The sequence below is a fragment of the Callorhinchus milii genome, unplaced genomic scaffold (genome assembly GCF_018977255.1).
Source record: "Callorhinchus milii isolate IMCB2004 unplaced genomic scaffold, IMCB_Cmil_1.0 Scaffold15, whole genome shotgun sequence".
Classification (NCBI taxonomy): domain Eukaryota; kingdom Metazoa; phylum Chordata; class Chondrichthyes; order Chimaeriformes; family Callorhinchidae; genus Callorhinchus; species Callorhinchus milii.
In genome coordinates, this window is record NW_024704756.1 from 4,791,909 (window position 1) to 4,814,506 (window position 22,598).

Sequence of the window (22,598 nt, forward strand, 5' to 3'; positions counted from 1 at the left end):
GCGTCGAGTACTCTCTCTCTCTCTCTCTCTCTGCTTTTGGTATGTGCAGTATAGCGTTGGTCATTCTTCCAATAACCCTTGAGAAATGTGTTTACCAAAAACTATATTCTAAGCATTATTCGTATTCCCATAAAAATCAGCAGGAGAGCATACCGATCTGCTGAAGAGACTATTGCTTGGCCACTTGACGTCTTGTTTCGTGTGGCGTAACTGAGAATGTCATGGAACATAGCTACAGCTCTGGTCCATGCGATTAGTATGTTCTGTCTCATACCCTATAAGGAAGCATTCCCTTTCCCATCATTCCCTCCCCCCCCTTATTCTATGTGTCTTCAAAAGCCTTTTATCTCAGGTTTAATGTTTTTGTTTTGTTGGTGATGTCATGTGCTATTGTCTGAAATAAAACGTGTACAATTAAATGCAAAAAAAAGGAACATTTTGTATTCATTGTTTATAATGAAAATGTTTTAAAAAGTTACAGCTTTTAAATACTCTGATGGTACTTGGTGATTTTTTTTGTTAATTTATCATTTCATTTATTTCATTTTATTCAATTTTTTTCTACAAAATCAATAACAATGTATGTAACTGTAAATAAAACAGGAATATTCTGGTGTTGTGTATAAATATAAATACACTTCTTGTACTTAATTTTTATCTTGTGTCTGTGTTTTCGTTTTCTGTTGCCAAATGCAGAGTAAAATGTTTTGTGTAGGCTTGCCAACCGATTCTGAAAACACATACTTTGGTGACGAGACATGCATTCTAAGCTGTTCTTTGGATGAGGCGGTAAACGGAGGTCTTGTCTATGCCTGTTCAGGTGGACGTTAACGATCCCATTGCACTGCGCGAAAGGAGAAGGGAATTTCTCCCAGTGTCCTGACCAACAATCCTCCAGATAAAATTGATCGTTCACTCTCGGGGCATTGCTAAGTACAAATTAGCTGCCGCGTTTGTCTACAAAATAAACGGTCACTACACTTTATGTCAAAACACTTTGAGACATCTCACATCTCAATGATGTGATAAGGTGCTGTATCAAATGCAAGGATAATTATTATAGCTAACAATACATTTGATTTGAAGAAGGGATTTAAAGTATCAAATACTGCATGTGGTTGAAATTTCCAATGGCCCAGTGACTTTAGAGAAACCTGAGGAGGTTAATGAATCCATTGCACCTTAAGTTAATTTTTAATTTAATTTTCCTTTAACTTTTGTTTTGAATTGTGCGAAATTTACTCTTGGTTTATTGTGCATCGCAGATCATGTTGTTGCAAATCATGTAGTAGCTGTACATACATTAAGCATATTGATGCAGTTCATGTGGTCATTTGAGTTCTATCGAGTGTTGACCTCGCTTGGAAGGAGATTTGGGTTGAAGACGGAAGCTGAATCTACGTCCTAAGTAAAACCTCAGTTGATGACTTGTTCTGTTTCTAGATTGAAAGAGCAAGCGTAAGAGATAATGGGGCTGCAGCAACCTTTGTGAAGTGCCACTTCTGACCCATGTCATCAAAACTGCATGTGCTATGCCACATGGAGCATGTCCACACTCCAGAATGTCTTGGGCAAATTTAGGGATGGAGTCCAGACTGTCTGATCGGATCACGGTGGAAAATGTAGGCAGATGATTTTTAAAACCATGAAATGTTTTACCCATATAACCAAAGGCTCTTAATGTGTGTTTTTGGATGCACTAAGCCCTCTAAGTGTAAAGAGCGTGTGTGCCTGCCGCTGACTGCTCTCAGCAAGCGAACGCTTTGTTGTCAACTGAATCTTGTTTGCTGATGTTTCAAGATTGTCTTTGACAATAAAGGAAAAATTTAACAGGTTCAGTCCCAGTCTAGGTTCTCAGAAAATATCCTCTTGATTTACGAACAATAACAACAACTCGCACTTATATAGGGCTCTCCACGCAGGGTAGCATCTCAGAGCTTACTAAGAGGTCCTTCTAGGCACTATTTTTACTGAGCTTTTATTTGCAAATGTGAATCAATTTCCTGCTTCTCTTCATTGATTGAATCTATTTAACTTTGACATGTCCTTTGCAACGAAGGGACAGCATCTTAGCAATTGTACAGCAAGCTGTTCCTAACCTTATATAATAATAATAATAGTAATCCTTGCATTTGATATTGCGCTTTTCACGTCTTCTAGACGTCTCAAAGTGCTTCACAGAATATACTGTAAAGTGAATTAACTGTATATTTTGTGGGCGAAACACAGTAGCCAATTGCGCACAGCAGTGTCCCACAAACAGTCATGGATTGAGTGACCAAATTATTATTGTTTTTTTTTGAGGGATTATTATCAGGGGTATGGAGTAAGAAAACTTGCCCAAGGTAACCTTGAACTGTAAACCCAAAGTATATTGATCAATTGATTATCTGGCATTCTCTTGTCTATTCTAAAAATTTTTTTTAGCTACAGGTGCAATGTGTAGATCTATATTATGATTGGTATAACGAACAGTGTTATCACACATGGGTTGCGGTGACTGCAGATATATTCTGTTTATCTGCACTTAAGTTACTGTGACAGGATCCAACAGATGTAAATAATTGGACTGAAAAATACTGAAGTGAATCACCTGTGAAATGTATAACTGGTAAACTGCAGTGAAATAGTGTGGCTCTTCAAAAGTGGATACAAAAATGCTCAACCCGAGAGTTACGTAAGTTCAGGTATTGTGTAATGTGTATAGGTTATGTATTAGCCTGGTTCGGTTGGTAGCACTCTGGCCTCTTGAAGGCTGTGGATTCAAGTCTCAGACCGTGATTTTGAACTCGCATATTCTACGCTGACACTAATGCAGTGCTGGGGGAGTGCTGTGTTGTTGGAGGTGTTGATCTTTGGATGAGATGTTCCCTCTCTCCCTTGCCTCCTTCAAGGCACGTCTCAAGACCCTCCTCGTCGGCCACCCTCCCCTCCACCCTCCTTGATCCCAACCCACTCCCCCCACTCCCCCCCCTGCTCTGGTCCAAATCTCTGACTGTCCAGCGCCTTGGGACGTCCTCCCTGACGTGAAAGGCACTATACAAATGTAATTTTGTATTGTATGTTAAACCGAAGTCCATTCTGCCTGTTCAGATGGACATCAAGTTCCCATGGCACTATTTGAAAAGTGAAGGGAGTTTCTCCTGGTGTCCTGGCCAACGAAACCCCCAGATTAAATAAAATTGATCACTCACGTAATGGCTGTTCGTGGGACACTGCTGCACACAAAAACTGTGTGCCTCGTTTGTCCACATACATGAATCACAACACTTCACAGAAAACGCCTGTGAAGTGATTTGAGACCTTTCGACAACGGTGACAAATAACTGTATCAATGCAAATATTATTCCTGGCATTTTCTGTGATGGATGCAGTCCTTCTGAGACAACTAGTCGGAAAACAGATGGTGTGTGTAATAAAATAAAGGAGAGGAAGTAATTTTTAAACTACGAGATTAAAAAGAAGAAAATACGAATTTAGGCAGAGAAACATTTTATTTAAGGTATGTAGACTCCAATATAAAAGCCATTTGCTTATCACATTTCTAACTACGAAACCAAAGAACATTCGAATTTGCTGCTTTTATAAGTAGAAAATCCAGGTACAAAAAAATTTAACCGCTGTAAGAGTATCAAGAATATGTCCCTGAGCAGTGCGCAACGTTCCGTAAAATGTATGTGGCGTGTCTTGCTGTCTGCGTGATTGTCGCCTGCAAAATTATGGGTGGTTTTTTGTTGCGTAGAAGAAAAAAACAGTGTAAATTTCTGTTCCAAAAAAAACAAGCAAGTTTGAATGAAAGATTCGAAACAACCTCTCGCTTCCCCACAATTCATTAAAAAAAAGAACGAACAGTAAAATAATGAAATAGTACTGCTTTCAAAAATAAAGGCAGCTCCCATGACACACTCAAAAACTTAAAATGGCTTCTGTGTTCCTTTTGCAATTGACCCAAATTCTCTGAGCGGCATTTAATGCGCTGAGAGCCTCCTATTCCCTCTGCTTGTCGAGATCTGCGACCTTTATTTCCTCACAGCATCTCCACACCTGTAACTACACAGCGAGCTTGGAAGAAGCGGGCCACTTGCAGGCATTTCACATTTTTGCCTGAATAAAGCCTTATGATCTAGAAGTCGTTACACTGCTGCTGGCAACAAAGCCAATTAGCTCCCGAGTTGTCTGTCTCTTGACTGCTCTCGCTTTCTGCCCTTCCCATTCCCAATGAAGGGAATCGAAGCAAAGGCTGTTGTGTTTAACTGACTCTCCAAATGGGATACATCGCTCCTCTCTGCTCATTGCCTTTCTGGTGAGACTTCCAAAGAGTTAGCATCAGCTTTCAATTCTCTTCCGTCTACCGGGTTGACATCATTCAGTTTTTAACCAATGAGTGCCAATAACAGGAGGGGAACTCACAAGATCACACAAGGTTCGCTGAAGAAGGTCCTTTGGCCCATCTGATCTTGTTCCTCCAGCAAACCCCCCCCTCCCTTCCCTATTGTCTGTTGAGATCTAGATTACTGAATCCAACTGAGATGGAGCTAAATTAAGTGTTGAAGCGATTTGAACTTACTGAAAGTCTTTGACGTGCTGTGCTGTTCGTACTAAATGAGCTTATTTTGGCTAAATTCCACGTTTTTAGTAGGCTTGAAAACCCTTCAGAAAGAGCATCGAAAAGGACAGTGGTTAAAGAAGACAGACAAAAATAATGCAAATCTTTCAGGGTTATTGATGTTTCTCAGGAAAAAGCCATCCATAAAATCACAAAAGTAAAATCTTGGTGCTGAAGGTGCACTGCGTTGTCTGAGTTGGTGTCCTGCGAATGATGTTACACTGAAGCCCTGCCGGACTGTTCAGGCGGACTGTTGAGGTGCATTATTTGAAAAGAGAATGGAGTTTCTCCTCGTGTCCTGGTCAACAGTCCCAACGATAAATTGGTCATTCATCTCATGCTTCTTTGCGGGATCTCGCTGTGTGTATTATTAAAAAACAGAAACGGTTGCTGTGTTTGCTTACAAAACGCCACGACACTCGATAATAATTTCACTTTGAGGCAATTGAGAACCTATAAAAGTTCTTCTTTCTATGTACAGCTGTCAAGCGCAGAGGGGAGGGTTCGATGAGCTTAGCTCTGAACCGATGGATAACCAGCAATGGTTGTGAGTGACTGACTGACTGAAACACACAGCAGTCAAGCAGGAGAATAACATCTGGCTTTCCCTATTTCAGCCGCTGTATCCATTGTCAATAGACCTTTGGTAAAGCAATAATTTGAGGATACAGGTTGCAATAATGTTCAAATGTTTTCTTCCACTTGTGTCAGAATCCAATGTGTAATGGGAACTTCTCAGTTTGGGTTGTATTTAAAAAAAATCGGGTCAGTTAATCATCGACTGTTTGGGTGCAATTGGCTGCTGCGTTTTGCCCACAAAATGTTATAGTCAATTCACTTTACAATATATTCTGTGAAGCGCTTTGAATCGTCTCGAAGACGTGATAAGGTGCTGTATCAAATGCAAGGATTATTAACGTTCCTTCTCTTGCCACACCTTAAGAGAGCGTGTGATGTTTTGCTGCTATAGAATTGTGCCGCTTCCCTGTTAGGCGTGCGTATAATACACGTACATTTGAAACGAAGCGAAGAGAGAACGCGTTCAAGCTGAGCAGTGCTGCAGTGTGATTATCAGATCCAAGCTACAGAAACACCGAGGTTTGATCCTGTAATTGCTACTCAACTTGGTCATTCACTTCACATCTGTTTGGGGGACATTACTGTGCGCAAATTGGCAGCCGCGTTTGCCTACAAAATACACTCTCTCTACACGTTGCATTGCACAAAAGATTGCAAAGAACATACAAGTGACTGTACCTCACTGCATCCCTGGTCCTTATGTCGGACTGGTGAAAAGTTGTAAGAATTTATAAGAAATGTGTAAATCTAGAGAAACAGCACCTCCTGGTGACAAACGTGGGGAATGGTCAACACGGACACACCTAACGCTTCCAATAATTATTCCTTTGTCTAAATTTTTATCGACCGAATACCATGCAGCAGGATTTGGGATACTAAACAAAAAGAGCAATTCACAATCTTCGAGTACTTTAAACTTCTGTTGCTGTCGGTTGCACTTTAGTGCAGAAATGCTACTTCAGATTTCGAGATGGTCCACAATGATTCTTTAAGCCACTAGGTGTCAGCACTAGTCTAAACTCCTTTGCAAGTGGGTCAGGCTTAGTTCTCAGAAGGGGCATTCTGTGGCTGTTCCTCAGTGCTGTTTGACTCGGATTCTTCCCGGACATTCTCCAGGTTCTCTGAACACTCGTAGCAGCCTGAATCCCGTGGAATGTCACACATTGGGTTGGAGCTCAAGTGCTGGGAATCCACACCGCTGCTCTCTCCTTGCTCTTCTGTATCACTGCCAGCTGGAAGGTTAAACGCTGTTACTATGTGCACACAGACAGAGGATCACCACACAAGCACTAGATGAGACAAATTGGGGTGAAATACGCAACAAGGAACCTTCGTCTTCGACTGTGCTTACGATCACCATCCCCCCCCCCATCCCCGCATCCCCTGGTCCGTTGTAAGGCTCCTCCACTGTCGAGCGCTCTGAGACGCTACCCGGTTCGGTGTCTCACGCTGGGACTTTGCTTTGCAGTGCTAAGGGAGAGCTGCTTTATCAGGGGTGGCATCCTTTAGATGAGACATTAACTCGAGACACCGCTTGCTTGTTCATATAGGCATTGAAGATCCCATGGCATTCCTCAAAGAGTAGGGAGTTCCTCTGACCAACAATCCCCCTGATAAAATTTGTCATTCACTTCATGGCTGTTTGTGGGTCATTGCTATGCGCAAATTAGCTGCTGCATTCGGCTGCAAATGTACAGTCACTACATTTAAAACTACAGTAAAACCCTGTGAAGCGCTATGAGACGTTGCGATGATATGATAAGGCGCTATATCAATCACAAGGATTATTGTTATATATAACCCCAAATTGTTCATTGTTCTACCAGGAGCTGTCACCAATATTCTGTGGATATCTCTCTTCAGCCCTTTGATAATGGACATACAGCTCAAGAAGCCAACTTACTGTCGTAGTCCAGGAGTAGATCAGCAGCAGCCAGCAGTTTAGCTCTCTGCTCAGGGTCTGTGATATTCAGTTCTTTCAGATGTGTCTCTTTCAGCTCTTTAAAATCATCCAGCGTTTGGTAACCATTCAGTAGCAGTGTGGAGATGTGTTCCTGCAAAGGAGGCAACAAATGCCGACATTTCAACACAAACGCACAGTGTGGATCAACACAGTATCCAAAGAAGCTTAAGGCTTGAATGGCACTGGATGAAGGTAAATCCCAATGCGCTGCACTACAGAGGACATCAATCCTCGCAATTACTTGGATTTAGAGAAATTAGACAATGTGGTAAAACCAGGCGCGAAACAAGAGCCTGTTTCATCAGTCAGGACTATTCCTTCCATAGTCACCCTGATAACTAACTTTAACACTCCATCTCTTGGGGAAAGTATTATAGGTTAGTTCCTGAATCACAAAGACCGCATCATAAAACCGCATGATATTCATTCATCTTCCCTATTTAACCCTGGCCATCTTCCCTCTGTCTCTATAAAATACACAGCAACAGCATTTACAAGCACTGAGATGTATCGATGAAGTTATTTTAAATGCAAAGATTTTATTTTAATTTGTCCGAATGAGTTAATACATTCATTTATCAATGTGCTTGTATCATTCACTCTTGTAGCGACTAATTGAATTCAAGACTCCGGAAAAAGTCTTTCCTGAAACAAACTACGCGGTTTTAGCTGCTTAAATTCCAGCAGTAACCCAATACACACTCTGGGGTCCCCAAGCCTTGATTCTTGTCATTCTGCGCCTAATACTTCCTGGAATTGGATAAGTGGAGTGCGCACTTCCAGGAAGAGAGTACGCATTCCGATCCTGACGGAGGGGAACTTTCCATGATTAGGTGGCCTACTTATGTAGAACTTTGTTTGGTTTGGATACTCTTTGGCATGTGTCAGATACCCAGTTGCCCCAAAACAAAATAAAATGCTCCTTGCTGTTGTGAGTGCAGCAGATTGTGCATTAATGTGTCAATGTGCTAGATTCTGCACAAGGTGCAGGGTAACACTATCTGAAACATACGATTCAGTGCAACTAGCTGCCTTGTGGTGGGCTTTACTGTGTGTTTGTAACTATGCGTGTGCAATATTTCTAATACTGAAACCACTTGGGGAAACGGATAATAAATTCAGCTAATTTAAACTTTGGATAACACGATCATTAATTAAAGCTTTAAAGAAGCAATTGTGTCTAGAATGCTGCAACAGAACGTGTCTAGAATGTAGTTTGTTGCTGACCACACAATGATTGCCTTGGTCTGTGAAGCACTCAGACGTGCTGCCCCGTGTGAAGGCCAAGTTGTTGTTGTTGCTGCATTGTACTGCCTGGTGAGGGTGGGGTGTGGGGGAAGAAGAAATAAGGAAGAAAATCGGTGGCAATTTCTTATTCACTTTGGTTCAGACTTCTACAGCAACGGATGGTTCCAGAAAAAGCAGCCACAGTAACATACCCACCTCTTTGCTTGGATAATTGAGCAGTACAGGAATACATCACTTTGAGTAATTTGTTCCATAAACATCTCAAACAAATCGGTGCTAATTTTAACAACTGATTAATCTGATGATTGGACGTGCATTCTGTCTAAGGGAACAGTTCACCGCAGAGTAGCTTAGGGACAGGTTACTAAGCAGGACGTTTTTATAAGAACGTCCACAGCTCAATCAATAACGTCATAGGGGTGTGATATGCAGCAGAATATCTTACAGGAAATGCACGATTCAGCCACTGGTGTGACCTGCGAAATATCTATGTGTTACCCTTCCAAGAAACATATAACTCGAGGAGGAAATATATGGCTATTGCGATATGATCGCACAAGAGATTCAGATGAAAGGGATCCTCCCCCACCCATTGATCTCATCCTTCCAAAATGCTGGTGCTGTGAAAGGTGTTGTACCAATTATAAGGATCATTTATTATTATTGTTATAAGTTAAGAGTATCCCACCTGCAGGTTGATCCTGTTCAGTAACTCTTGCAAGTTCTTGGGTTTGGGCCTTTTATTCTTGTTGAATATCCTCGATTTCCTGGGCTCCTGTTTCTCCTCCTCTGGCAGTATGTCCACATAGATAAACTTAAAAGATCCTTGTTTGTTCTTTAACAGCCCAGTCCACGTTCCTACCGGTGGTTTTTCGATGATGTCTATGATATCCCCTTTCTGGCGATAAAAGAAGTAAAAGTGTAGGTAAAAGGTGCAACATTAGAAATGAGACATTGCAGTAAAAACTAATGTAAAAATGTCCGGCACTTTGATACACCAAGAGTGGGTTTGCAATGTATAAGACAACCTGCATTTCACATCTGCCTACTTCAACAATAACGATTTGCATTTATATAGTGCTCTTCAGGCCTGACGGCATCTCAGAGCACTTACAAGACACACACAGTCACTGCAATTCACCGTAAATCCTATGAAGTGCTTTGAGATGTCCTCCAGACACGAAAGACACTATGCCAAATGTAAGGATTATTATTGGTAGTATAGGTCTATTGATAATATCTAACATGCCCCATCCTGTATGATGGTGAGACCTGATCCCTTATCAGGGAGTAATTTGTATTCTGGGCTTTGTTGCATTCCTCAGCTTGAGCCAGCGCTTGGCTCCTCATTCAGCACCTCCTCTGATACCATGGAAAAAAAACAACTGTGGGGGAAACGACTGGTGATAAAGGGCTTTAATGTCCTGATTACATTAAAAAACAACCCAGCGTACCTGACCTGATTTTTGCATCTCAATGTTGCTTGAGGTTTGAAGACCTGGAGAGATATCATCAAGATTCTCATCACAATTGTAATGAGCTCTTATTTCAGTCAGGCTGATAGGAGATGGTGTACGTGGGTAAGGTGAATAAGCCACTGACTATGATTTTCTCTCACAGATCCATTTTATTCCTTCTTCTTGTCTCTTATTTAAACTTTTCCCTTTTTGGTTTCTCTGTGTTTTTGAGTCGTTCAACGGGAGGCCAGGTACAAATCCCACTATCATCTACTGAAGATTCATTGATTCATCGATGGAAGAGCTTAGAAACAGGCCACTTGGCTCATCTGTGAAGCCCTTTGAGACATCTTGGAGAAGTGAGAGGGCACTATACCAAATGCACGGATTATTATTATTATTGTTATTATTATTATTTATTATTATTATTATCCAGTCTAGCTGATGTTTAGACTCCACATGAGCACTCCAAAACAAAAAATAATAATAAATTGGTCATTTTCAATCTATGACTGTTTGTGGGACATTGCTGTGCGCAATTGGCTGCCGCGTTCGCCCACAAATATACAGTCAATTCACTTTACAGTGTGTTCTGTGAAGCGCTTTGGGACGTCCTCCCGACGTGAAAAGCACTATATCAAATGCAAGGATTATTATTATTATTATCCGAGATCCTAACCTTAGTCCAATAACCCGGCCTTTTCCTCATATCCCTCAATTTTATTTTCTCTTAACCGTGTGTCCAGTTTTGCTTGTTAACGTGCACATGGTTGCCTCCCCAACAACTGATTGATATAGAGAATCCTCCCCACTCTTTGCGAAAAGAGACTTCTTTTGTTCTCTTTAACAATGAGAAACTGAGCTGAAAATCCTGCCGTTTACAGCAGATTGTCTTACCTTCAGCTTCAAAGAATCAACGTCGTATGGACTTGGCACGAAGTCTGTGTGGACCCTGGCACGACCACAGAATGGGCCGAGGTATGGAGGACGCATGTTGTCCATACTGTCCCTGCTGCTGAGTTCCGAGTCTGGTGTGCATGGATCTCCACCTGGTCAAGCAAACACGAGCAAAGGTGATCGGTTAAAACCACAATATTTTGACGGAGCGCACTGATTGCAAGATTTGCTGGATTAAGGTTGACGCCCTTCAGCCTTTTCGATCTGTTCACCTTTAGATCATCTGTGTCCAGTGTCCTGCTCTCAACCACTCTTCCTAGCAATCTATTCCAATGGGGTGGGTAGCTATCTGTTAGGTCAGGGTATTAAAGGATACAGGGCAAGGATGCGTAATTGGATTTCAGGTACAGCATTGAAATCTTGTAGAATGGCGGAACAGCCCTAAGGGGCTGAATGGCCTACTTCTGTTTCTGTGTTACCCTCTGAGTATTTGCTCTCAGTGCTAAGTGTCATCTTCTGACGACTTTTCATGATCCCAATTCCAACGGCAATGTTTTAATTTTGCTGAACGTTACTAAAGTTGGAGCAGACGACTTTCACTTTCAGACTTAGATTTACTATGACTTTTTTTCACCGATTTATGTGGAGTAAAGATAGTTTAGTAGCTTTGCAACATTCCTATCCTTTCTGAACGTTGGTTCCGTTCCATTAACCAATACTCACTGCTTGACGCCTGTCTGCTGATTGGAGTGTGGAGATTCTCCTCTGATTCACTGGGTGACTGTGAGACCCTCGCTCCCAGCCTAATATGCAGAACTTCATCAGGTGTCATTGGGGACATGGGATCCTCTTCCCCACTTTCACACTGGAGAAGAAAAGAAATGGTGAGCTTCATTTGTGTCGGGAATTACGCCGCATGTTATCTGTCTTCACCAACATTCTGCTCACCTTAACTGAAGGGTTCGGTAGTAGCAAGCACAGTTACAAATTAGACTTGATTTACTGAGAGATATATTACATTAATAATAATAATCCCTGCGTTTTATATAGCACCTTATCACGTCGTTGAGGCATCTACAAGCACTTCACAGAATATATTGTAAAATGTATATTTTGTGGGCGAAATGCGGCAGCCAACTGCGCACAGCAGTGTAATTAATTTATAATCTGTCAAATAGTTGTGGATTGAGTGACAAATTTTTTTAAGGGATTATTACCCCTAGAAAGTGATCCGCAAATTGACTAACAATGAGGTTCCTGCCTACTGCTAGGTAAACTGAGGAGTAAGGAAACTTGCCTAAGGTTTCATCCTGCCCGGGAATCGAAGTCGGGTCCTCTTGCTAGCGAGGTGAGCGCTCTAACCAATTTGCTACAGGACTCCACAATAGGTGCTGACTCCATAGAGTAGCTCTTACCCTCTCTTCAGCTAAAGCCTTTGCCATCGTTCGACCAGTCCTCCTGTTCATAGTGCGGGAAATAACTGCTCGCCATTTCTTCCCCAGTTTAGAGCTCCCTGATTTTGTCTCCTCTGTGCCAGTTGCCATGCTGTTAGTCAAGTCTGCCTGGAAGGAAAATACAATATTTTACCCGGGGTTTGCACCGGTTACCACACTCGTTTAGCTTTGCATACAAGCTGGTCAGTAAAAGATGAAAGACTGGGAAACTGAGCTTGTCGGCTGTGGATGTTGCAATCATTTACTATACTAGTTCCCCTTTTTTAAATGAGAAATTTGCTGTTCTGTTGGTATTATATCCTCCCCCCCCAGGATAAGAACCCAACAATGGTTTTGTTTAGGGAATATACTTGAAGCAATTTGACTGTTTTTACTTTCCATATTAATCTCACATCACAGGCTAACAGTGCTCTGAATTTTGGGGGAAACTAATGCAAAGCCTGAGAGAGGCTTTATTTATCAATACTGTAGCTGAGGATTATCCCTCTGATCCATGTTGTGCCAAACTATCTCGTTGTGGCTGCGGGTAATAATAGTAATAATATATTGAATGAATGAATGAATAAATAAATCAATAATAAATAAACAATAAAAAATAAATAAATAACGTTTTGACTTTCTTACTTTCTTTCTTACTTAGATTGCTTTGTTAGCCTTGATGAATTAACGGGATAAAATTTGTGACTTTTTTAAAAGCATTTGATGTTTCTTTAATACATTAGCAGACGCATGAATTTACAATAATAAAAGAATGCAAAAAACAAATTTAAGGTGTCGATAACCACGATTTGAGAGAGAGATGGAACCTTTGTGCTGGCACTGGCCATTTGCCAGCAAATTTATCCCCAATTTCCTGCAAGAGGTTGTGACTGACATATATTGGAGAATCCAGGATAAACATAAGAAAACATTAGATAAACATAAGATAAGAGTGCTTTTAATGTAAGATTTCTTTTTTTAAAAATCCTGCTGCATATATATAACTGATTAAGGTACATTTTCCTACTGTTTCATCAAATCAGGTGACTGTTTTACGTCTCGGCCAAATGTTGAGATTCTTGCTGTTTTTGAGCTGTTTGTCAGACTTACATCTTGATTAAGATCAAATTCCTTGTCGGCCACCAGTGGGGATGTTGGAGGCTTTGATCGTTCAAAGTGCTTGAAACTGCTTGACCTCTGCAGAGAGAGCAGGAACCAAACAAACAACAAGAGTTTAGGTTATGCCACAAGAAAGTTTACAATTGTCAGATATTCTAAACTGTCTTAACTTGTGGGGATTTCTAATGGAAACATAACAAACAAGAATGGTGGAAGCACATGTGGAGTATAAGCACTGGCATGAAGTAGTTGGGCCAAATGACCTGTTTTAGTGCTGCAGATTCTGTGTAATTCTGTGTAATATTAAACCCTCTGATAAACGTACACTGGGGTATGATAGTTAGATATTTAGAGAGAATGATTATGAAATGATGTCTATTGTTTGAAACGGCAAGAGTTTGTGACTAACTCCCATTGGAGAATCCAGGTTAAAAGTGGTTTTAATATAAGAATTAGTTTTGGTGTTGGTGCGAATAATGCCAGGACTCTCTTTTGGCTAATGTGAAGCATTTATCGACACACTTAGGAGCTTTCTGAAATTGTCTGCTCTTGTGCAGGATGAGAGCCAGGTATTCCCATTCTCTTTCCATAGACAAAGAGCAACCGAAACCTGTAGCACAGAAAAAGGCCATCTAGCGCAGCCCACTGTGCCTGTGCTGGATTGAAAGGGTGATCCATTCAGTCCCATCTACCTGCCTCATCTCCACACCCCTGCAAATTAACTGCCTTTTAAAATAATGGTTGTCATTCGGTTATTTTGCGGTCAACGAGAAATAATTTCTTGTGAGCATAACTTTTTCTCAAAAAGCTCTGGAGGTGGACTCCTTAAAAATGTCCCAAGATAACTCCCCCGAACAAGTTTAGAGATGGATTCACGGGTGGCTGAAATAGTATTTCTAAGAAAAAAAAGCAAGGTCATGCAATTACTTTATCTGATCGTCACAACCTGACAAAGATAGAAAGATCTTTTCGGTTTAGATCCAGTATTACTAAGTTCGAATTCTGCATTTACGTCGTTCCACATATGTGCATAGTTTGCGGCTTGAAATAAGAATCTAAAAAAATAGATTGAGATGATGCAGTGAACGACATGAACACATGAGCATGGAGTGACAGAATGTGCGTGGGTGGGGGAAAATAGCTTGAGGTTGGATTAACAAAGGCCTTAGCTGTTGTGGTGTTGAACTGCTCCGAAGTTTATAACAGTTTTTTAAGAACGTTTTGTAAACTCTTGGATGTGTCATAGCTTTGAAAGCTGCTGCTATCTATTCCTCATTGTCGTCGATCTCATCAATCTGCGCTAAATATCACTGAGGTTGAAAAGCAGAGGATGTGGCTGGGTAGATAATAGTAAGTGGGAGCTGACAGGAGAGAGAGAGAGAGCTAGGAAACTATTGAACCAGGAGATAAAACTGTCTCCTCAAATAAGTCTACAGCTGGGACTCCAGCATGATTCATTTTGTGAATACACAGCGCCCTCTCCAAATCCCCCCAAAAAACCTTCCCCACCTCCCTCTCCATTTAAATAACAACTTGCATTTATTTGCGTACATGGGTAGTGTCCCTGAGCACTTTACAGTGGCGGAGCATGAACACGTGGGTGGTGTGGGGGGGTTGGTGGTGGTGACCATGAACTCGGCCGAAGAGGAAGGTCTTCACTTCAGGCGTGACCTGAAAGTGGGCAAAGAGGGGGCAAGGCGGAGGGATTGAGGAAGAGGGTTCCAGAGTTTCAGGGCGTAGTAACTCAATGACTGGGACGGACGGTCGCCTCCCTGAGTATTGGGGAGCACAACGACTCACTGAGTACAGGGAGATGGGAATCCAGTTATGGGGATGAATCGATATGATACCAATCAATGGTGGTAATTGATGCGGTAATAATAATTTGTATTATTATTAATAATAATTTGGTTACTTAATCCACGACTGTTTGTGGGACACTGCTGTGTGCAATTGACTGCCACGTTTCGCCCACAAAATATACAGTCAATTCACTTTACAGTATATTCTGTGAAGCGCTTTGAGACATCTCAATGACATGATAAGGTGCTATATCAGATGCAAGGGTTATTATTATTATTAGTAGTAGTGATAATGCCTGGCTCCATTTTCCAGGCAGTGGTTGGTGCCTCTGACTGCTGAGATGAGCTCAATGTCACATCTCGCACATAAATCACAATACTTTACAGCATATCCTGTGAAGAAGCACTTCAAGTCCCCCTCCCAATGTGAAAGATGCTGGACTAAACGTAATGATTATTATAAAGTGTTGGATTCCTCCCATTATCACTTTTCTGGGTCGTGATGCAAACAGCGAATGTGCCCATTCAATGAATCACTAAGCTAATGGAACAACAAGAGCCTGATGATTGCACATGATGAATCATTGTCGATCACAACACTGTAGAGGTGCAGTATAATTATGCTCCTTAATCACTTCACACAATCAAATATCATTTTCCACGATTAAAACATTGCATTATTTGGGGAGTGAAACATCACAATATGCAAGATGCCTTGTTAGCTGTCTGGTGATCACTCCTGCTCCTCTGACCATGAGTGTGTCTTCTACAACAACAACAATTTGCATTTATATTGCGCCATTCACGCAGAGTAGTGTCTCGGAGCGCTTAACAGTGGCGGAGCCTGAAGCCAAGCTAGGTGGGTGGAGGGAGGTGACTGTAAGCGCGTCGAAGAGGAAGGTCTTCAGGAGTGATCTGAAAATGGAGAAGGAGGGGCCAAAGCAGAGGGTTGGAGGAGATATTATATAATATAATAATTATTATATTGAGATATTGAGTCTTTGCAGCAACGTAAGAGCAAAAGGAAGCCATTAAGCCTGTTCTGCCTATTTAGATAATATTCATGTCAGATCTTTTAATCCCATTTCCCTGCCTTTTCTCTGTACCCCTTAATATCATTATGCCTCTCAGGTACCTATCGACCTCCCTTTTAAAGATCCCAGTTCTACCTCTATGACCATGTGTGGTGGTACATTCCATATTTTCACAGCTACTTCATGTGAAAAAATGTTTTCTGAGCTCCAGCTGTCTGACTGACAACTCTATGTTGGGTAATGGAAACAGTTTATTAATAATAATTTGCAACTAGCACCTTTCCTGTAAAAATACATTTCTCGAGCTCTTTACAAAATATAACAGAATTGAAAGTGAATGATGCACAGGCAAACACAATCTGTGCCAGCAACTTCTCGTAAATTCATTCATTTGAATTTGGAGTCATATTTGGTATAGGAATATAAGCCTGGGATAAAGACACCAAGTTTCACTGAAGTGGCCCTTGACACCACTGCAATCAAAAAATGGGATTGATGATATCTATTGATATTTGATAGTTCATTGATATTGTCATTTTTTGAAGTCCGAAGAACCATGATATTATTGCAATGTGAACATCAGAAATTCTTTAAATGCAGGCGAGGTAGCAGAAGTCAATTAGTCCTGTTTCCCTTCAAGTCTGATTTTATTCTGAGATGATGGGATGAAAATCTCCCATCTCAGACAGCCGTAAAGGGCCTTAAACCAAGTGGATTTGTGGTGTGTTTCAATCCTCTTTCTGATGGGACCTGAACACCATCACAACACTGTTGAAGAAAAGTGACTAGATTAGTATTCTGGCTGTCTGGTATGGGAGGTGACAAAATTAGATCACTGGTGCAGAAGAAGTGTTCTCCTGAGGTTTGGGATGACATGTTGTCTGGGTCAAGATATGCTTGAGGCTGGCGATAATTAGAAATGGTTCATCCTTCAGACCTGACATCCCTCGCTTGATGGATCACGAAACCAATTAAATAAAAAAAATCTGGAAAGCATCACCCCAACATAAATGACCAATTCTGAAATATTCCATTGTTCCGGCACAATAAACCTTCGGGTGGCGTTCCACGTCTGAGTGATGTGCTTTGGTTAAAGCATTTGCCGGAAATCGCTATCTTACACCCCCTTTGTCTATCTCTAAACCATCATACAGGTTTAAGTACCTTATTTGACAATATACAATACTAGCACCTTCCTCTGATCATTTTGTCTTATTAGTATGGTGTCCCTTCATTATTTCACGCTGTTATTATGCTGTATCACTAAGATTCTCTTTGGCCTAGTCGAGAGTGTTTGGGGCTGTTTGATGGAAACTTCAGTATTTGAGCTCTAAGTGAACTTCACTTGGATATCTTTCATATTTCAATGATGAACAATTGGCAGCAATGGATGGGGGAACCTTACTTGCAAGGATGCCTGCAAAATTGACCCCTGCTCTTGACTGCAATTGTGAAGTGCTTTCAGACATTTCAGTGAGGTATAAAAATGCAAACTCTGAAGTTCGAGTGCCCCTCTGCATTTCTCAATTCAGGTTATTTACATGTGCAGGGATTTGGGTGCTCTCTGCAAAAGCACAGGCTTTAAATCTGCAAATCTCCCTCACGTGACTCCATTGTCCAGGTTGGTGATAGCCATGTACCAGGAGGCTCTCAGGTTTGATCATTGTACTGTACTGAGTTAGTTAATCTCTGTGGTGGGGTTGTCCTAACCATCTCAGGGCTGGGAAGTACAACAACTTGCCTTTATATAGCGCTCTTCCCGCGGGGTGGTGGCTCGGAGTGCTAAACGATGGCAGAGTTTGATGCCAGATGGGGAGAAAAGGGAGGTGACCTTAGGCATTGTCGAAGAGGAACGTCTTTAAGTGCAATTTGAAGTACATAACGTACAAAGTCACTACACTTCGCGGTATATTCTGTGAAGCACCTCAAGACTTTCTCCCAGTGTAAAAAGGTACTATATTGAATGTACTGTTTGTTTATCAATTTATTTAGGAAGGAGCGAGAGACAGGCTCATTGCACTGATCATACCAGTGTGTGGAAGTTGGGTGAGGATCACATTACTTGTGATGCCACATCCTCCTCCATCTTTCAAGAGGCCTGAAATTCCACCTAGTCTTAGCCTGTAAGACCATCTTTTCTTAAAATGTAAGATACATCAGGATTGTGGACCCTTCTTAAAGGTTGGAGGCTGCTTTTCTGCAGCTCTTAGAGAGCTTGTTTTCAAATGAAAACTGAATTAAAGCATTTTCCACAACTCTGCAATCTTGAGTGTTAAGACAAAATGGTCTTGTAGACCAAGATGGGTGGAACTTCAGACATTTAACAGCTTGTGTTTAATAACTTGCCAACACAGGAAAATCAAGTGAAGTCCTTTTTGATTTTTGAATAATGTAATGAGGTGCTATATCAAATGCAAGGATTATTATTGTTAATAATTTATCATTATTGTGATAACAGACTTGATTGGCGTGACGTAACCATATTGGTTCTAGAAATCCGGGGCTCAGGGAATCACTTGCTCATTAATAAGAGAATGAATGAAGGGTTGTGGGTGATAGGGAAGTAGTGCACTTGAACTCTCACAAGTAAAAACGGTTGGAATTGTATATGAGTAAAACGCAGAAGGATGGTTATTCACTACATCCCCATTTTATCTGTTAAGAAGAATGCCAATAAGCAATTGCATAAATGAAAGCTGTAGGAAAAACAGCCGTGTCATCAGTGTTACAGAAAACAGCAGCAGTCGGCAGCTTTAGTTTGGGATTATTTTTTGCAGCAAATCTGTATAAGGAGAGTCAGTGCTACAGTATTGGAGGAAAGATTAAGAACTGTTCCTCTCTGCACTGCTGATGTGGGCGATCTGAGTCCCAAAGGTGGCTGGGTTACAGCAGGTCTCCAGTGAGCAAATTTACTCCTGGGATTTTGAATCTAGTAAAAAAGGAAAGTCTTGTTAATAAGTCTCTGGGTAAATAAATACTTTGTGGTATCTGCCTGAAATTGCCCTTCGCAATTCTAAACCTATGTCCTCATATTCTACTATCTTGATGCAACTTAAACTGTTGCTCTGAGTTTATTTTTTTAATTCACAATACAGAGCAATGTCCCACAAACAACCATGAAGTGAACAACTTTTTTATTTGGGGGTCAGGACTTCAGGAGAAACTCCCTTTTCTGTTTGAATAGTGCCATGGGATCGTTAATAACCACCTGAACAGGCAGATGGGTCTGTGGTTTAACGTCTCATCCAAAGTGCGGCACCTTGCATAATGCAACACACCCCAGCATTGCATTGGAGCGTCAGCCTGGACTATACGAGTTCAAACTCCTGACATGGGGCTTGAACCCCACAGCTTCCTAACTCTGAGGCGGGAGTGCTGCCACTGAGCCAGACGGGCATCACAGTGTCAACGCAATAAGTCCCTTTTTGGCAACTTTGGATAACCAATGTTTAACTGTTGGAAGCAAACAGAAATAATTAAGTCTATATGTGAAGGTGAAGCCTTCATCTGAAGGTGGAACTGCCAATGACTGGTTTAAGTTTAGGGAAACCCAAGTACTGATTTTTTTAAAAAAACGGCTTATCTCTTTCATACTAACATCTCTAACTTTCTCTAAATGGCCTTTGTAATAATAGGCTGTATAGTTTTGGGGATGGATGTCCAATTTTGCCTTTAAAAATAGAAAGATTACATCTTGTATGCAACATGGTTACAGGAAGTATACATGGCTGGCAATTCCTCTGGATAATGACCCAATCTGCCTTAGTTTGTCAAATTTTGAAAGCGATCCACTTAGTCACTTACCCCATAAGGAATTTGTGGTTTGATTCTTAAAGCCCTTGTGTCATTAGTTTAGATTTGTAGCACGCGTGGAAATACAGTCATTACATTTCATGTTAACTGACCTGTCAAGTGTTGTTTTGGTCAGTCAGGTGGCTGACCAACGCCGTGCAGAAACCCAGCACCATGTTTAAGGGTATCCGAACCAGACTGAGAGTTCCACGTATATATGCCACCAACACACATGGAAATGTCCTCACGTCTGGAATGGAATGCGCTCTTTCTCCCTGGAGACTTGCCCAATTCTGGAGAGTATTGGACCCAGATTGGCAACACCCAAGGCATAAGGAACTCAGCAAGCACTATGACCTTGAAATGTTCTATGTTTCACAGTCACTATACTGGATGCTTAATCCTTTTTTTGTCAATTAATTTCCCCCCAGTTCTTGCAAGGGCAAAGGCAGATTTAATAAAATACCTTGCGTTTGATATAGTACTTCATCACATTGTCAGAACATCTCAAAGCGTTTCACATAAATAACTGTAAAATGTAGTGACTGTATATTTGTAGGTGAACTATGTAAATCTTGCTGAACTTTACTGTTGTGATTTATAATGTCCCCTGATTAGACTTATACCATTTAACCGTTCTTGCTGTTATTCTCAGTTTTACTATCACGTTCTTGATGAGGGTGTTTCAATGTTAATCATTGTGTGAAGTTTGCTTTCGGGTTTATAAACCACTGGACTGAATTTTAGAGGTCTAATAAAAAGAACTCGCACGCAAGCTCTGGAGCAGGTATAACCATAGAAATGTATAGCACAGTGGGAGGCCAATATGCCTGTGCTAAATCCTTTTTAGTCCTATTCTCTTGTTTTTTCCCCATTTTATATTTCTCATTTTTCAGGTATTTATCTAATTCACTCTTAAAAGCTAGAATGGATTCTGCCTGAATCACCATTCTAGGCAGGGTATTCCACATCCTAACAACTCTCTGCCTTTGCACTCTCAGTAATTATCTTAAATCTGTGCCCGCTAGTGACCAACTCATTTATCAGTGGAAATAACATCTCTCTATTTATTATAACAAGGTCTCATAATATACAAACAAACATGTGTCAGGTCTTCTCTCAACCTTCTCTGTTCTACTGAAAGCAGCCCCAGATCCTCAATCATTTCAGTTACTCACTTACACTTCAAGGGTACCTTCCTCATGTCAATGACAGCGGAAACGAAAGGACTGCAGAATTTATAAAAAATTTGTTTTACATTAATTCCATCTGTTCTAGACTCTCCGGGACCTGACCTTTTGGGAAGGACGCTATGTAAATGCAAGCAGTTGTTGTAGACTGACATAATGTGCTTTACATCAGTGCATGAGATTAGGGACAATATCTCCAATATTTACATTGTCTCCTACATTTTACCTCCCTCATTCTTCCCTTCCTCAAACAATCTATAGACTCCTAAAATCCAAGCTTGGAATTGGTAACCACAGTCTAACTGGTGTTCAGAAGTAGAGGGTGTTACTGTGTGAAGAATCTCTTTGATGACCAGAGGGGATGGTCCCTGCACTTCGCTCTTTTTTCTATTTGCCCATTTTGGTTATAATAGTTAAATGATATTGTTATTATATTAGTTCTAGTTTATAATAATCCTTACATTTGATACATTTTATGTTGGGAGGAAATCTCAAAGCGCTTCACAGGATATTCTGTAAAATAGAGTATTTTGTTGACAAACAAGACAGCTAAATAGTGCGCAGCAATGATTCACCGATTACCATGGAACAATTTATTGGGGTATTGTTGGCTGGGGAGCCTTGAGAACCTACCTTCTCAAATAGTGCCATGGGATCTTTAACGTCCACCTGAACAGGCAGACGGCTACTCGATTTAACATGTCATCCGATGGAGGCACCTTTAGCAGTGCGTTGGAGTGTCAGCATGGATTATATGGGCTCCATGTTTACCACCACTAAGGGGCAGTTTTGCTTTTCCTCTATCAGAGCTGTCAATCCTGAATAAGGAGGCACGCAGAACTGCGGTTGCCGTCACATAACCTTCCAACCTTGACTTATGCTTGGGTTTTTTTCTTAAAAGGAAACACCTTGTGCTTTGCTATCAAACTTCCTCCGCTCACTGTGATATCTGCTTCTTTTTTGGGGTGTTTATGCAAATTCACACCAGCTCTTCCTCCACCTCCCAGATTTGGTCACACACAATGACGTCTACTCTTGTATAGGAATAGATTACTGGAAAGGAATATTAATCACGCATTTTATGTGTCAACCTCGTATCCAAAAATAAAATCTCAATTTTAACTGTTGAATTCTTTAATATGTGGGTTTATAATAATAATCCTTGCATTTGATATAGCACCCTATCACGTCTTTGAGACATCTCAGAGCGCTTCACAGGATATACTGTAAAGTGTAGTGACTGTGTGTTTTGTGGACAGCCAATTGCGCGCAGCAGTAATTGCGCACACAGATTTGTTAGATTTTTATTCCAAATTCCCATTTGTCTGCATTTTACAATTGGACTTAAAAGGATTTTAATAAACTAAAAACTCCCAAAATATTTGGGTCAATTTTATGGTTTCTTCACTGATTTCTTAATTAAGAAATGAAAAGTGAGTAATCCTTTCGTTAACTGGAAGCAGATTACTCTGACTCGA

General features: G+C 41.0%; 1 protein-coding gene across 2 annotated transcripts in view; it reads right to left on the reverse strand.

The window, feature by feature from the left end:
* Positions 1 to 3,475: 3,475 nt before the first annotated feature.
* The window catches only part of sash3 (SAM and SH3 domain containing 3), a 28,564-nt gene continuing 9,441 nt past the window's right edge, over positions 3,476 to 22,598 (reverse strand). Inside the window, exons 2-9 of one of the 2 annotated variants that reach the window (XR_487739.2) lie at positions 13,294 to 13,380; positions 12,166 to 12,312; positions 11,474 to 11,615; positions 10,751 to 10,902; positions 9,085 to 9,294; positions 7,089 to 7,239; positions 5,864 to 6,417; positions 3,476 to 4,964 (exon numbers count right to left, since the gene is read on the reverse strand). Coding sequence is in view for 1 of the 2 variants with exons in the window: in XM_007891733.2 (XP_007889924.1) it covers positions 6,227 to 6,417; positions 7,089 to 7,239; positions 9,085 to 9,294; positions 10,751 to 10,902; positions 11,474 to 11,615; positions 12,166 to 12,312; positions 13,294 to 13,380 (1,080 nt within the window). In the remaining variant the exon portion in view is untranslated. Of the gene's footprint in view, positions 6,418 to 7,088; positions 7,240 to 9,084; positions 9,295 to 10,750; positions 10,903 to 11,473; positions 11,616 to 12,165; positions 12,313 to 13,293; positions 13,381 to 22,598 lie in introns of both variants that reach the window. The other variant, XM_007891733.2, reaches the window with a different exon arrangement.